Source organism: Paramormyrops kingsleyae, chromosome 17, assembly GCF_048594095.1.
Source record: "Paramormyrops kingsleyae isolate MSU_618 chromosome 17, PKINGS_0.4, whole genome shotgun sequence".
NCBI classification, from domain to species: Eukaryota; Metazoa; Chordata; class Actinopteri; order Osteoglossiformes; family Mormyridae; genus Paramormyrops; species Paramormyrops kingsleyae.
The window spans coordinates 21,966,907-21,984,262 of NC_132813.1; the positions used below are offsets into that span (position 1 = coordinate 21,966,907).

The 17,356-nt window shown below is 42.8% G+C and overlaps 1 protein-coding gene and 1 non-coding gene across 5 annotated transcripts; both read right to left on the bottom strand.

Annotated features, from left to right (window-relative positions):
- Positions 1-392: 392 nt before the first annotated feature.
- On the bottom strand, positions 393-589 carry LOC111851385 (U2 spliceosomal RNA). The gene has a single exon (XR_002840006.1). It is a non-coding gene; the product is annotated as a U2 spliceosomal RNA (small nuclear RNA).
- A 125-nt stretch (positions 590-714) lies between these two features.
- tex26 (testis expressed 26) lies at positions 715-4,227 on the bottom strand. Of its 4 annotated transcripts, none has more exons than XM_023826253.2 (6): positions 4,004-4,227; positions 3,852-3,893; positions 3,517-3,679; positions 2,225-2,381; positions 1,886-2,062; positions 715-1,474 (listed from the first exon to the last, which is right to left on the bottom strand). In XM_023826253.2, exons 3-6 carry the CDS (start codon positions 3,673-3,675, stop codon positions 1,155-1,157), a joined length of 813 nt encoding a protein of 270 aa, XP_023682021.2. In that variant the 5' UTR covers positions 3,676-3,679; positions 3,852-3,893; positions 4,004-4,227; the 3' UTR covers positions 715-1,154. The 4 variants fall into 4 exon arrangements, with proteins under 4 accessions (XP_023682021.2, XP_023682019.2, XP_072557655.1 ...); XM_023826251.2 differs by having other exon boundaries at positions 3,809-3,893; XM_072701554.1 differs by lacking the exon at positions 4,004-4,227 and having other exon boundaries at positions 715-1,197; positions 1,313-1,474; positions 3,809-3,972.
- Positions 4,228-17,356: the final 13,129 nt, after the last annotated feature.

Below are 17,356 nucleotides of genomic sequence, written 5' to 3' on the forward strand. Positions count from 1 at the left end.
AAATGGGCAGTTTTGTATATCCCATCTTGGTCCCCACAAGTGAATGTATGTGGAGGTAACAGCAAGTTTTAGAATCAGAACACAGGGTCCGCCAGTGTCCAGCACCCCTGGCCCAGTTGGGGTTAAAGGGCTTGCTCAAAGGAGATGAGATTCTTCTGCCAGCCACGGGATTTGAACCCATGACCTTCAGGAAAACAAGCACAGAGCCTCCACTCAGTGTTTCCCAACCCAGTCCTAGGTGAACCCCGGACAGTCCACGTTTTTGTTCCCTCCCAGCTCCCAGCCAATCAGGAACACCGAATACCTGGTACAGGTGCGCTGAGTGGAAGCAAAAACGTGGATTGTCCAGGGTTCCCCGAGAACTGGGTTGGGAAACACTGCCCTAACCTAAATGGAGGTGCACAATTCCTGGAGGCACTACAATACCAGGTCAATGCATAGAGCAGACAGGGCAAGCCTCCCTTCTTCCAAATCCTTATTCTATAAAGTTTCGTGTAATATGTAATACCCTTTACTGAGGATGCATCAGATATTAAACTGATAAGAACAGATACTATACTTGACATTAGCTAAAAGACTGAGAAGTAGAGCAGAATCAGGAGATATGGTGATCATTGTGTCTTTTACACTGGCAGTTGCTGACCAAATACCGTCCTTACAAACCAACAGAAATTAACAAGTTTCTCAGCCTCATTTTTGGTCTATGAGCAATCTGTCATAACTGTTAGGCATTAAAAACCTAGGTTTGCGAAGCAGAACAGATATTATTTAACTGGTTCCTTGATAACTGATCGTCCTGTGGGCCTTCATTCATTTAAAGGTTGTTGGTGGTCTGAAGCCAATAAGCTACTGTGAATTAGTATAACTACTCAAAGAAATACAGCAGAGTTTCATTACTTTGGAGGGGCAGGATTTATTTTTCAGTATGTTGTAGTAGTGTTTCAAAAATGCCAGGTTTAAACACACAAACATGCACAAGCAGGCATATCTGATACATTTTAAAAAATCATTCTGGATTGTGCTGCAACATCAACTGGACTTTGATTCCCTGAACAGATGCTGTTTACTGAGGTCCAGGCCACCTGGATAACCTATCAAGCCTACAGGGGCCCTGAGAAAGGACGAGAGGTGTCTTTAGCATTTTCACTGGACGGTTAGAAGCATCCCTTTGCAGAATAGCCTGCGAGATCTTCCTGTCTGCAAAAAAGCAGGCGCTGGTCAAGGTCAACATTTATCTCTGAGTGCATGACATGGTGTACAGGGCTGTTAGGCAGTAAAATATGAGCGCAATGTGGCTTTAGCTCGGTTTTACCTTCCTCTGGCACATGATTAGAGAATTTCTGCAGCTCCTTGGGCTCAAGAGAGTTCAGTACAGCATAAATGTCCTCTGTTTTTCCCCCGAAGTGCACGTCGTAGGTGTTGAGTTGTTTACTGTTCCCTTGATTGCGAATATGAGCCCGAACCACAGTAGGTACTTTAGAAAAAGCATCAAAAATTATTCTTCAAAACAATTAATGTGATATTAACCTGAAGTAGAACACACTATAAAAGATATGCTAATTCTGTTTCATAAATTAATATAACCTAACTGCACGTAATGCATAACAATAAAAATGAGGGTGTTACACATATTCAAAAGTATAAATTGTACATTGTGACTGAAAAAAAATAAAGTCTTATTCTTTAGATGAAGTAGACTTCAACAAAATATAAAAAAGATGCTAATGATTGACATCACTGGCTTTTATGTAGATATGAAAATCACTGGTTAAATTGGCTGTTTGTTCAGACTAACCATCCCAGTGACTGATGTGAATTACAAGTAAAATGGCAGCCATTTTTGCAGCACTTAACTATGTATTACAGGTCTGGCATTCAGGCTTACCTATGCCTTTTGAGCACACTTTGTGAAGTGGGTTACACCCATAGCGGGAGGTGTTGTTTTTAAGCTCAGGCATCTCTTGTGGCTGCCGGTAACTGTCCCTCATTTCCGTGTGAAGACAGTAAGGAACGTCTCGTCTCCGGCTATTAGAACCTGAAACTGCATATTTCATCTGAAACCCTGAAACAGCACAACATGTCTGAACTCAGTGCTAGAAGACTGAGGTGGGGATGTTTGCTCGACTTGCACTTTAATAAGCTTTTTTCATCCTTACATGGCAGATCAGGATGGAGCAGGCAGGGAGACTGTGAACCCAGTGAACAGGAATATCACTCACATTACCTGAAGGTATACCGAAATAGTCCGCCTGGTAAGTGGAACGATATTGGGCAGATAAGGCATTTCTGATTTCCTGTTCAGATAGCGGATTCCTCCATGGAGACCTGCCATCTGCTGAGCTCTGCAGAAATCCCCTTGGCAGCCTCCAAACCATGAAATCCTAGGAAACACCAAATCTCAAGTGAGTCACACTATTCCAGGCCTGAGATAAAAATGTCACATGCCAGAATGAAGACTTTGCCTGTCTTCCTGTTTATTGTAGACATAGCATATCTACCTGGCTCATTTTTATTTATTTTTTTGTAGGAGACTAAAGTCTTTTAAACTCCTACAGCATGTAGCCAGAGGATTTCTTACTGGAAATAAAATATGCAATATATCACTTTGGTACTTCTCCCCTATACTGTATTGAATTTAGAGTAAACACAAAATGCAATTCTCACCTCTAAAAGCCTTAAACAGACTTACCAGAACCTATTATAGGGATCTAATTCTCCTATTCACTTCAGCTTGATTAGTACCAAACATCAAAAGCAGGTAAAGGGAGCATGGCTTTCCCATGTGTCTCTCCTGTTTTAGGTAATAATCTCATGCATTAAATTTAAACACACATTTATGTCTAGCGTAAATTTACATCACTTTGATATCTCATTGTGAAAGGTGTCAAGAGGAGAACATATTTTAACAATGCATTTGCTGGGTAGCTAAACAGTTTATATAGGGATGCTAACACTTCAAGCTATTTAATCATATTTGGTTTTACATTGCCTGTAATAGTATACTGTTGAATTCATCTTATGCGCATGTAGGTTGTCTACCTCGTGTCTGTATATTATACTGTCAATATCTCCAAGTCGGTACAAATGTTTCTCTTTCTGCCTTCCACTCAAAGCCACCTGGCTTAGAGCAAACAGATCATTAACTGGACCCAGACTCCCAGCCCACTACAGCATCTAGAGTTAGGTTGACTTGTTGGCATTTTCCAGTGTACTAACACATATTTGCCAGTTGGTATTTCCCATCTTTGCAAAGCCGCTAGCATTGTGGAAGACCCCTCTCACCCTGGGACTTTGTCCCACTCCTGTCTGCTAGAAGATAGAGCAGCATCCCCTGTCCTGCACCATCCTGTTTTTCACTTTATTCACTCACTGTCTGTGTGTCGCATCTTGGTCCTGGGGGGATGTTATTTCATGCCACTGTACAATGTTTTGCAAAAAAATAAAAAAAACGTGCCTGGAAAATATGGTCTACTGAATAAATTGTATCTAGTTAATAAGTCTGCTTATTGTGCATACTTGATTGGGATGTGGGTTGTTTCTTCTGTTACCAGAAGCAGTTCCAGGGAGCATACAGGTAGGCTTAGATGCTGATTTCCAGCAGAAGTCTTCACTGTATGCAGTGGAACCAGTGAGGGCAGTTGCCCAGTGTGAGCCTCTGTGAATCGTTGATGTCATGGGGCTGTAAAATATGGCAATAAAATAATAAAATACATTTAAAAACTTAAAATGGCAATAGATCAACAACACAAGTGTTCACATTTAATGGCGTAAATGGTAATTGGATTTAGACAATCCTGTAACTTCTCACCGTAAAGCAATTATTGGTGTATTAGGTCTGTAGACAAACTCACGTCTCTGAGTCGTTTCATAAGGGTCCCAGCTTTCCTCATTACCTACATATATAAAATAACATTTAAGCATTGATTTTATTTCGGCTAGGAGTTCCTTTATAAGTATAATTCAATGCGTGAATTGTAACAATTGTCAATATTTGGACACTTACCAAAAGCAGCCATAAGCATCTGAAACGTCTCATTAATCTGCCAGATTTTCAAAGGCCTCCAATATTTTGTTACTAAGTTTTACAGGTGGAAACGTTTAAGATATCAGATTGTTTCTAATCTATTTTTCTAGTTTATACTTGAACCATTGTTAACAACTGAGTTCAGCTTCTGACTTCGCGTGATTTCGTTTATGCGGGAGAAAAAAGTGACAAGAGTTCAAATAGTAACAAGGTGAACAAATGAGCACGATAAAAATTCAACTTGTTAAATAAATAAATATAGGACATACACGATTTGATTTGAAAAGCCTAGGGAATCCTCTGTCCAGTTATTTAATACCGAGTGTTGCGCTCATTTATGCCAGATCATATTTTAAAAAGATTTCCATTCGCAATATTCCACGAGGTGGCGCTATTTATTCATTGTGATGCTATACTTACCGTTTCCATTAGGCATGGGCGTCGCCGCCATTAAATCTGAGGGGGACGTGTCCCCCTCACATTTCATAATTATTTGTTTGGACCCTCCCACATTTAACATAAAATATTAGTTTTATGCCAGTGTTTCCCCCCCTCCCCCCCACATATTCAAAATGTTTCTGATGCGCCTGCCATCAGGCCTACTGCCTCTCTAGTTAGACATCTCATTCTTATCAATGAAGGGTCGATTCTAGGACAATATTGGAAAATCCGGAACAAATCACTACATAGTTTTAGAAAAAATATTTTACATTAGTATTGAGACAAAAAATAGGCAAAAAAAAAAAGGATTGAGACAAAAAATAGGCAGGCTGAACCACACTAAATAGGTTATATTAAGCATCTATGTGTTCATGTAACATACAGATCCCTGAATGTGAAGAAAAAAGCACAATGTGGATAATTTACAACAGTAAGGTTCTTCAGAGAAACATAACTCTGTCATACAAAAAAGCTACCAAAAGCTACTTAAATAAAAGTCTGCTGTTTGTGAAGCACTTCAAAGGCAAGTGATGAAATGAGAGGCAATACAACAGCAGCACCACTATTCGGAGTGGTACTTAAAAATAGCTCTGAAAAGGCATGAAACCTACACCGATCAGCCATAACATTAAAACCACCTGCCTAATACTGTACAGGCTCCCCTTTTGCTACCAAAGCAGGTCTGACCCATTGAGGCATGTGTAGCTGCACTGATCTAATAAAAGGCACGGTTCCTACTGATGTTTTGAAGACTTATGTATTCGTTTCGATCTCCAACGACACCGTGAAAACTAGACGAAACAAGGAAAATAAAAATACAAAGTATTAGCATGAGTCTTCCATTCACACGCGAGTGTACATACATCAGTAAATATAACATATAACTAACTTAGCAAAACCACAAATTGCTGACAATGTACACACATCATGAAATTTATACATTTACACAGTGCATAATATTACCATGTGCGCCCCATGACCATGTGCAGACTATTACTCTGCCGTGGCATCCATGCTACTCATCCCAAGATTCTTCAGACCGCTCCTTACCGGGTTCAAGTCAGTTACAGCATGGACTGAAGGTGACCTCTGAAGGTGTCCTGTGGTATCCGGCACCAAGACATTACCAGCAGATCCTTTAAGTCCTGTATGTAGTGAGGTGGAGGCTCCAAGGTTTAGACTTTGTTTCTCCAGCAAATACCACAGATGCTTGATCAGATTAAGATCTGGGGAATATGGAGACCAAATCAACACCTTGAACTGCTGGACAATTTTTCCAGTGTGGCAGGGCACATTATCCTGCTGAAAAAGGCCTCTGTCATTGTAACATCCACATGAATGCCAGAACCGAAGGTTTCTCAGCAGAATATTGCCCAGAGCATCACACTGCATCACATCCCCTGGCTTGCCTTCTTTCCATAGTGCATCCTCATGTCATTTCTTTCCCAGGTCAACGATGCACACACATTGGGGCATCCACATGATGTAACAGAAAACATGACTCATCAGACCAGGCCGCCTTCTTCCACTGCTCCATGGTCCAGTTCTGATGCTCACAGGTCCATTGTAGGCATGTTCTGTAGTGGACAGGGGGCAGCATGGGCAAACTGACTGGTCTGCAGCTATGCAGCCTCATACACAGCAAGCTGAGATGCACTCTAGGCTCTGACACCTTTCTATCATACCCAGCATGAACTTTTCAGCAATTTCTGCTACAGTAGCTCTCCCATAGAATCAGACCAGACGGGTTAGCCTTCTCTCTCCACACGCATCAGTGAGCCTTGGGCACCCATGACCCCATCGCCGGTTCTCCGTTTGACCTTCCTTGAACTACTTTTGGTAAGTACTGACCACTGCATACCGGGAACAGTCCACAAGACCTGTCGTTTTAGAGATGCTCTGACTCAATTGTCTAGCCATCACAATTTGGCCCTTGTTGAAGTCACTCAGATCCTTACGCTTGCCCAATTTTCCTGTTTTCAACACATCAACTTTAAGAACTGATTGTTCAATTGTCTAATATATAATGGCACCCTTGACAGGTGCCATTGAAATGAGATAATCAGTGTTATTCTCTTCACTTGCTAGTGGTTTTAATGTTATGGCTTATCAGTGTATAACACCGAACAGCAGTAATTCCATATATCTTTTATATCCTTTATATTTAAATAATTACACAAGGTCATCTTACCCCCCATGGGGCAGCTATTTATTTTTTTTTTTATTTTAATCAGAATGTCACAGTTGTTACACCATATCAGTGTCACCAGTAACTAATGCTATTATCATGAATAATAAGAACAATTAAAAAGCTAATTAATATGGAGATTCGATCTTTCTTAATATTTTGTTTGTTAATTTTGCTATAAAATACAATAAAATAAAATTACTTGTTCTGTCACTGGTGTTCAGTCAGGCCTATGACAAGGCGTTTGTTATTTTTCTCTTCATTTTTATTTTCTTATTAAGAGAATTTTATGTTTGCTTTATGACTGAAATATAAATTGAAAAATTTCTTGATGACAAAATGAATGCCTCATGATGTGATAATACCAGTGACAAACTTTGCATTTTATATTAAAATATATTTGGAAGCCTGGGTTCCATATGCGTGGAATTTGCATGTTCTCCCCGCATCGTCATGGGGTTCCCTTTGGGTATTCCGGTTTCCCCCCACAGTCCAAAAACAAGCTGAGGCTAACTGAAGTTACCAAATTGCCCGTAGGTGTGCATGTGTGAGTGACTGGAGTGTGAGTGTGCCCTGTGAGGGGTTGGTGGCCCATCCTGGGTTATTCCCTGCCTTGTGCCTATAGCCTCTGGGATAGGCTCTGGACCCCCCGCGACCCTGAATAGGATAAGCAGTTCCAAAAAATGGATGGATATATTTGGATTTAAACTCTTAATTTTGCATGTATGATAATAGGAAATGTCAACAGATACTTTAAGGTGGTTTACTTTTGCAGTTAATGAAATTAAAAATGTATCCAGCTCAATTCCCACTCCAAATGAAAAATGCTCCAGTTAGCAAAAGACACACCAGGAACTTGCATCATTTTCTGATATAACAGTGTAACTAAGGCAATTAAAATTGAGATAGAAGTTCTAGCACCGCATACAAAAATAAGTGGGTTGAAATTTACTCAAAAAAGGCAAACAATCTTTAAAAATTAAATATAAAAATTCAATTGACATAGGGGTTGATTATCTCATTCACTTACATCAAAAAACCTTTTTTTCACTTAAGCATATTCTCCCATCGACTTAAATCTGAGGTTTATGCGCAAACAGGCTAGATATGCACTTTGGATGGAGGAGCAACAAAGTATGGGTGTGTCACATGTAAATGGCCGTTACGCTCATTCTGCCCTGACGTAAGTGCTTGTGGATTGTAACATTTCTTTCTAAATGTATAATAAATGTAAAAAGTTTCATTTTGTTGCATGTTCGGCTTTCTGAACACTGCAATATTCAATGTTGTGTTGACTTACTAGAGCCCTCTAGAGCGCCTATAGTGAAAAATGCAATTAGAAGCATTTACGTCAGTGGTAGAATGCACTGAAGAGTCATTTACATGCAACACATCCAGGGTGTGTTATATATAGTCAGGTGGTGGAAAGAATCTATGAAGGATCTCCTGAATCCAACCTTGGAGGAAGTACAGCTGGAAGACTCAGAGGGGGACTTGCCCATCTCTAGGGCTGAGGTCACTGAAGTAGTCAAAAAACTCTTCGATGGTAAAGGTCTGGGGGTGGATGAGATTCGCCCTTTCTTGAAAACTCTTGATGTTGTTGGGCTGTCTTGGCTAACATAACTCTTCAACATTGCATGGACTTTGGGGATAGTGCCTTTGGATTGGCAGACTGGGTCGGTGGTCCCATTCTTTAAGAAAGGGGACCAGACGATGTGTCCCAACATCAGGGGGATCACACTCCTCAGGCTCCCTGGTAAGGTCTGCTGGAGTACTGGAGAGGAGGGTTCGCCCTTTGTTCAAACATTGGATCCAGGAGGAACAATGCGGACTCTGCTATGGCCACGGAACACTGGCCAGCTCTTCACCTCACAAGGTTACTGGAGGGTTCACGGGAGTTTGCCAAACCAGTCTACATGTGTTTTGTGGACTTGGAAAACGCCTATGATTGTGTCCCTCGGGGGTCCTGTGCATGTGGTCCAGGAATATGCGGGCCATCAGATCACCTTACAAATGGAGCGAGAGTTTGGTTCTTATTGCCAGCAGACAGATTCATCCTTAATTTTGTTGGACTCTATCAGGGCTACCCTTTGTCACCGATTCTGTTCATAATTTTTATGGACGGAATTTCTAGGCATAACCAAGGGGAGGAGGGGGTCCGGATTGTAGGCCTCAGCATCACATCTTCGCCTTTTGCAGAAGATGTGGTCCTGTTGGCTTTGTCGACTGGTGACCCACAGCATGCACTGGGGTGGTTTGCAGCTGAGTGTGAGGCAGATGTATGGCACTAAATTAGTGCCAAAACTCGCGCTCATATGCGCTCGCGAGCAGAAAATCCGTGCTCTCTACACGCTCGCGTTTGCACAGCACTCGCTCACTCGGCGTTAAATTAGTGCCAAAAGTCGAACCACACGCGCATGTGCGCTCACAAGCTGAAAACCCATCCTCTCTACGCTCTTGTATTCGTATAACACATTAACACAAATTAATGTATGAAATGGAGCAATGGCATGTAATCTGCATACAATGTGTTAACTGTTAGAAAGTTATTCTGAAGATCCAAGGGGTGTGCATTGTTCCCTGTAGTCCACTGATCAAAGCACACTCCACTAAATGTGCCTATCTTGTCTAGTTTTAAAGTTACTAACCCATTCGTGTATTGTCCCATTGCACATTATACGGATACATTCGAACATTAAGAAATTAATTAAAATTCGTATGTAAAGTAATATAGGAAACAAAGGGGTGTGCAACAGTCGCCATGAGCCCAAAATGCTGAACCACCATGTCATTACAGCTGAAAGAACATATAATATTAGCTATTAACACGATTTTGCACAAATCATGAAATGGTTTGAAGCGCAAAAATAATCGGTGTGCATCGTTGTCTATGTACTGGACATCATAATTCTGTCATTAAAAACGGCCCACCTTACTTCCGTTAAAAGTTATTAAAGCCATAAAACTGAATATTGAATATGAGGCTAACTTAACCTATTATCCTATTAACCTGTTATCTCCATCTTCTACCAAAGCAAATAGCCAATTGTAGTCGATATTTTACAAAAACAATTAAAGGAGCGGAGCTATTAGCCACTATTCCCGCCTCCAAAGTGTCAAAATTCATCCTGTCGAGCGAGTGAGTGCTGTGCAGACACGAACGCGTAGATAGGGTCCGGCGAACACGAGCACGTAGAGAGGATGGGTTTTCAGCTCGCGAGCGCATGCGCGCGCGTGGTTCGACTTTTGGCACTAATTTAACGCCGAGCGTGCGAGCGAGCGAGTGCCATGCAAACGCGAGCCCGTAGAGAGCATGGATTTTCTGCTCGCGAGCTCATGTGCGCGAGTTTTGGCACTCATTTAACACCATACAGATGGGATGAGGATCAGCACCTCCAAGTCTGAGGATATGGTTCTCAACTGGAAAAAGATGGATTGGCCTCTCCTGCTGAAGGATGGGTAGCTGCCTCAAGCGAAGACTTTAAGTATCTCAAGGTCTTATTCACAAGTGAGGGAGGAAGGGAGCAGGAGATCAACAGATGGATCAGTGCAGCATTGGCAGAAATGCAGATGCTATACTGTTCTGTTGTGCTAAAGAGGGAGCTGAGCTGGAAGGCGAAGCTCTTGATTTACCAGTCGATCTACGTTCCTACCCTCACCTATGGTCATGAGCTCTGACTGAAATAATGAGATCATGGATACAAGCGGCAGATATGAGTTTCCTCCGCAGGGTGAATGGGACCAGCCTTAGCGATAGGGTGAGGAGCTCGGACATTCGGGAAGGGCTCAAAGCCGAGCAGCTGCTCCTCCACATCGAAAAGAGCCAGTTGAGGTGGTTGGGGAATCTATCTAGGATGCCTCCTGGACGGCTCCCTGGGGAGGTATTTCGGGCATGTCCAACAAGAATGAAGCCCTGTGGCAGACCCAGAACATGCTGGAGAGATTATATCTCTCAGCTGGCCTGGGAACGCTTTGGTATCCCCCCAGTAGGGTTGTGCAAAGCAGCCGGTATTTGTATCTGTATTTGTATTTGTTGAGGGGGGAAAAGTATTTGTATTTGTATTCGTATTCGAGTAAAATTCAAAATAGGCGTAAAAATCCAGTTTTTTTGCGTTGCACTTCTAATTTACGTTATAGTGTAAGTATTCTTTAATTATAATTATGGATATGCAGTAGACAGAGTAACTTAAACGTACCATATAACTCCTACAAGTGCATACAATTCGACACAACTACACAAGCATTGTTTTAACCTTTTTAACCAAACGTTAACGTTACTCTGTCAACAGCCTATTGTCTAAATTACCGAGCTAACAGAGCTACGTAAACAGAGCCAACATGAGAGCACCTGACTGCAGACGTCAATAATGCAGCGTAATGGAATAATCTCCCGATCAAACTCCGCTTCCCGAAAGTTATAAACTGCCTCCGGAACCCAGTTAAGGTACAAAAATCTATTCAACAAAAATAGTGATACAGTTAAGTCTTTTTTCGCTGAGCCGAGCCTTCTCTGTTACTGTGTGGAGCAGCCTGTGTCAGTCACCTCTTTTACTCCCCCCCGACTCCTGAACTCACTCACTCACTCACTCACTCATCCGGGCATGCACTGCGGTCTCAAGAGGAAACACAGCTTTTTAATATAAAGTTTTTCTTGTTCCCGAATACAAATTTTTTTTAAGTATTTGTTCGAAATAAGTATTCGTAAAAAACACATTATTTGTGCCTTTCCGAATACCGTATTCGGGTTCGGCTCCACCCCTACCCCCCAGTGGACCTGGAAGAGTTGGCTTGTGAGAGGGAGGTCTGGGTATCCATGCTTAGACTGCTGATCCTATGACCCAACCCCGGATAAGGTGCAGAAAATGGATGGATGGATGGAGACCAGTATTTTGGTGTTTCTGAACCCAGAATATGCACTTACGTTGATGGGAGAATGTGCTTAGGTGAAAAAAGCACACAGCTATGCATATTTTTGACTTATGTGCTTGGGAGAATCAGCCTCATAGTGTTACGGATTGCGTCCAGGGAAGCAGAACAAAACACCGTGAAGGGCGGAGCAAACACAGGGGGCAGGGAAGCAAAGGGCGGCGGGAAGCAGGGAGCAGGAGGGAACCCCGGCTGGCAGAAGGCGGGAGCTGCAGGGGCAGCAAGCAACCGTGAGGCCGAAGCAGGAGGGACCCTAGGCAACAGTGAGGCGCAGAGGAAGATGGAGGGACAGACGGAGGGGACGAGAAGGGAGGCAAAGGGGACACCGGAGGAGGCGAGAAGGGAGCAGAAGGGGACACCAGAGCAGGTGAGAAGGGAGCAAAAGCCGTGGCAGGCAAAGGTGCAGCCACAGCCGGTGAAGGCGCTGGCGACCGACGAGTTGGAGCAGGGGGCACCGCAGGCGACCGCTGAGCCAAAGCCTGGTGGACCGAAGGCAAGCCAGGGGGCAGGGTGGGTGGGACCCGACTCCTAAACAAGTGTCCTCTCCTCCTTCTGGACACGGAGAGTCGAGGTTCAGGCCAGGATCTGCCACGCTGGGGCAATGGTTGGGGCAGGCGGGCTCTGGGTGCAGGCGAAGCAGCAACAGGCAGGTGGGCTCCGGGCGCAGGCGAAGCAGCAACGGGCAGACTGGCATCGGGAGAAGACACCGCCAGGCCGAGCTCCTCCTGGCAAGCCGTAGGGGAGATAGCGGAGATTGAAACGGCCTCTATGGAAACGTCAGCGCGTCCTCCCGTCTTTTTCTCCACTTCTTCTTCCTGCATGCTGGCGCTGTGAGGTCCAGTGGCTCGCACGGCAAGGGAGGAAGAAAGCTGCAATCGATAGTTGCCTGCTTGAGCATATCCTCAGCTACCCAGCTTCTTAACCGGGTCAGATGCATCCGCACCTACACCGCAAGGTGCAGATCCTCGGAAGGGGAGATACGTTCAAGGATCTCCCTCAACCAGCAAGTGATGGCTCGCGCCGTGGGGTCCTCCTTTACCTCAGGCTGACCAAGCCAGTAATTTGCCTCGTCCAGGAGATCAAGGTATTCCGACTCGCTGAGGGGACGCATCTTCGTTGAGGTTCCGGTCATTCTGTTACGGATTGCATCCAGGGAAGCAGAACAAAATGCCGTGAAGTCGGGTAAAACAGGGGGTTAATTCAGAGAAATCACCAAACACAGGACAAAACACAAATAAACGTCAACCAACAACAACTAACGTCAATGACCGGAACTGGGGTAAGACAGACACCGAAGCACTAAATACAGAGAAACAATCAACAACAACTAGAAACAGCCAAGAACACTGGGATTCCACATGGGGTAACAAGGGGGCGTGGCACACAGGAGAGTCAGACGAGCAGGTCATGACACATAGCCTTTAACTGAAGTGCCATACAGGCTTATTTTATTTCAGACAATTTATTTTATTCTATTCTATTCTATTCAAAGTATGGGTTATGGTCTGGAACAGATGAAATTTTGAGACAAATCACACTAAAATTGAAACAGCACCACATAGTGATAGCAAAGAGAAGGGTAGCCTCCGACACTTGAACTTGTCAGCACGATAACTCAAACTGTATTTGATGGTCTTATGGTGTTGAATCTAATTGCCACTTCAGGAAAAAAAAAACATTATTTGGATGAATTCCCCTAAAAATTGAAGCAGAAGTACTAGGAGACAGATAGTACAGACAGTACAGAAACAGATAGAAAGGGCAGCTACAGAAGACACTTGATCTTGTGAACACAGTAAATCTAAAACTATTCCCCGTATCTTTTTCAAACTTCCCAGGATCATTGTACAGATCAGTGGTTTTCAAAGTATGGAATTACAATTGATTGGGAGGGATCACAATGATCTGATGATCTGAATATACAAAAAAATGCATTATTTCTTTTCACCGCAGTCTGATGAAATTTATTACAGTAGTAGCAGTCCAAAAGTCACTTGGTGCAATTTAGTGTGACCCTCCCCCGCTCCGTAAATCTTGTCAATAACAGTCCGTAACCCTTCGGTGAATTTCGTCATGCGGAATTCGGTGGAATTTATCAAGGAGGAATTTAATTGTGTCACTTAGCCTTAGTCAGTGGTAGTATGTGAAAGAACAGCCACAGCTGCAGGTGTGGTGAGCTTGATTACTCTGAGTCACATAAAGTTGGGTTGTTAAAGACATTTTGGAGAGGGGGTGCAGTGTGTAGGGTAGGCTTGGGCAGTATTATGGTAATATTTTTAGTATGCCATGGCATTCTTGTTCAGCAAATTTTATCATGGGGCTGTAATATTTCAAGATGCTGGAATATCGTTGCTTTACCATCAAACTACAGTGTGCCATGATATAATATATGGACAGTGTGACAGCATGAAAAATTACACACTGCCCAAGCCTAGTGTAAGGGGGGTACAGATAGAGGTGGGGGGTGTGGGAGGAGTAGGGCTTTAGATGAGGGAAGGGACTAACAGGGCCGTCTTGGGAGTACATTGTTGTCATTCTGACACCATTTAGTTAATGACCAGCATTTTAAACATTTAAATAAAATCGCCAGATTTATTCTTCACGAGGGGGTATCTTATGCAAATAAACTTCCTACACTGTTACATGTGACACTATCATACTGTGAAGGGCACAAGGTCACACATAACATGTAGCCTGTTGGTGCTGGCATTTCAGTGCCTCAGCTTTAATTCTCTGGATAACAAGAGAGAGTTTTGAGGTAGCTGGTTTTGCACAGTTTCCGAAGAACTAGATGATATAAAGCAATTTTCCATCATCAAACTAGTGGTTTGTTTAGTTCCACCAGGTGCAAACATTACATGTGGATAAGTTATTGAAAATCACCAGAGGTGAACAGGCAGTGGTAGCTGCATGTTACGGTCACCTCATCAGGGAAGACAACCCCTCCTCTGATAAGATCAGAGTGCTAGATGACTAGGTTGTTTCTCATTGGAGATACTTATTTTTTAACCACAATCACAACAGAGGCTTTGTTAGGGCTGTACAATACAACAGCATTAATTTCAGAGAAAGCAAATTCTGAGGAATTCACAGGTTTGCCATCCCTCTTTAGAAGTTCAATAGGAAAGTTTGGATTATTTCTGTCACAGTTCTAGAATAGTCAGCTTCCATTGAATAGAATAGTCATTGAAGTTGCCACTAAGATGATGAGTTAATGGGACCTGGAGGCTTACAAATATGATGGGAATACTCTTTTATTGTAATACTGCCCAAGTTTTGCTGAAACATTTTTACTGTCATAGAAAACAATACATAACTAGCTTTGCAATTGTAATGATTAAGAATATCTTCTATATGATTTTAAAAACCAGTCTAAAATTTACTACTGTTGTTTTTGCATGAGCTCTGCATTCACTCTCCAAGCCAATCATAATCATTTTCATCCCTGCTGTTTAAATCGCTCATAGATGGGTTTCCAAGAAATTTAACAAAATGAGTGAGGAGGAGAAAAGAGAACAAAAACGGGCCACCAAAAGCAGTCAAACGTTAGCAGTCATACCACCTGCAGTTCAGACCAGCTAATCTGAAGCTAAGCATGTTTGGGCCTGACCAGTGGATGGGAAACCGCCTAGGAAAGCTGGGCTGCTGCTAGAAGGGGTGTAACCAACTGGGGAGCCCATCCTGTGGTCTGTGTGGGTCCCAATGGGACACCATGCTGCCAATATGGTGCCGTCCTTTAGATGAGGCATAAAACTGAGGCCCTGGGCTTCTTTTGAAAGAGTAGGGCTGGTACCCCGATGTCCCAGCTAAAATTGCCCACTGTGGCCCTTTCAAAAGCTGCCCTCCTAATCATCCCTTATATCTAGTTGCTAAATTCTCTTCTGCCCCTTCTCCACCCTAGCTACTGTGTGGTGAATGTACTAGAGCAGAATAGCTGCCATCGCACCATCCAGATGTGTCCTCCACAGTGGTGGTTGGTTTTGCCCGTTGGTTTTGTAAAAGGCTTATGTTGTCTTGAACTGCAGTATATAAATGTAATGTTCATTCAAAAGACAATCACCCTCCACTGTATGGAAACATTTCAGATTCCATAGAGATGATATTGAGCAAAACAAGCACAACATCCCGTGATACCATCAACTTGTTTGACAGATTAAATGGGTAGATAACAACAAGTTGTATTTGGATATAGCTTTTTTATGGTAAATTTTTAGTTCCTTCTTGCGTTATACATATCATGATCATACATCCTGAATCAACACAAGACAGCCAAAGCACATACCTGGAGAAAACCTTGTCACACTGTCTTCCACCATGATGAGTTTGTGCTAAGATTATTTCTAAACTGATCAATAAAAGTATACATTTCACTTAATGCCATTTCAGAATTCACAGACTGCACAGGTGTGCAAGCACCTGAAGTGGAACAGCTGACGTGAATCCGTAAAATTGTACCGTGAAACCAATAACTGTTTCATCCCTATTTCAACACCTCCAGCCCTGGGGGCGGCCTGAACACCAAGTTGACTGGCGTGTGTAGCTCCCTCACAAATAACAGGGTGGCTAGCATGTACTGACTGCTCTCCTGCACCGCTGTTCAGTATATCCACATAAACAGGAGCAGGGGGTGGTCGGCGATGAGGATGGCGAGCTGAACAGTTAGTGTGTTATTAAACTGCTCCACCAGCCCATCACTTTGAGGGTGGAAGGGGGTCTCTCAATACCACGCTGCTTGCAGACCTCACCAAATATCTGCACTATAAAGTTTAACCCCTGGTCATTGTGTGGCTCCTCCAGGACACTGAAGCAACAGAAAAACTTCTACGAGCTTCTCAACTGTGGACACTCCACTTTGGTCAAGAACCACAAATGCCTCTATCCAAATCAGCAGCGGGAGCAAGCAGATTCTCCAGCAAAATGATGCACTCGCTTCATCAACCCCTCAATGGTGGTAGGCATGGCCAGAAAATTCCATAGACCCTGACCAATGGTGACAGCCGTCTTGGGTCAGGTGTCCAGAGCCACTTTGGGGTCTAATGAGCTGATCCACATGGACATGGTGAAGTGATTTCACACGTCATCCATCCAGGGCAGCAGGTCCTAGATCACAGTTTTCAGACACTAGAAGTCCACATAAGAACACCATGACCGATCCATTTTCCTAACCAGAACTGCCAGTGCAGCCCACGGACTGCCTTAAGTGGGGTTGGGCCAATATCTGAATTTGTATTAGAGATTATTGTTGCAAAAAATATCTAAATTAATGGAATTATCTAAACATGTATTCTCATTGGTGATAACATTTTATATAGCCTATTTTGCATTTCTGAGAGTTTTATCGTGTTTATAACTTGACAGAAATGCAAAAACTACTCAAGACATAATTAAAGCATTCTTTTAGCTTTTGTTTTCCCCAGTTGAAACAGGAGCAGGAAATATTGCCCAAATAAACAGCACACTGGCCGTGGTCATTATTGTATAACAAAAGTAAATAATGCCCAAAACAGAAAGAATTAAGAGTAATAATAATAAAACATAATCACAAAAAAACAGATGGGAAGCTATGTTTTAGTACATTCACATTGTTTTAATAAAATCCTCTTTTTGGTGGGCTGTGTTTACTACCGAACTGCAGGGAAAAAAGGATTTTTCCTGTGTTTGTCTTTTTAATCCTAGAATACAGTTTGACCCGGTGAAAATAAAATGAATTGTAATTAACACTGAATACTATTTTACACATACACACCTTTTTCAAATATATTGATTGAGTTGGGAAA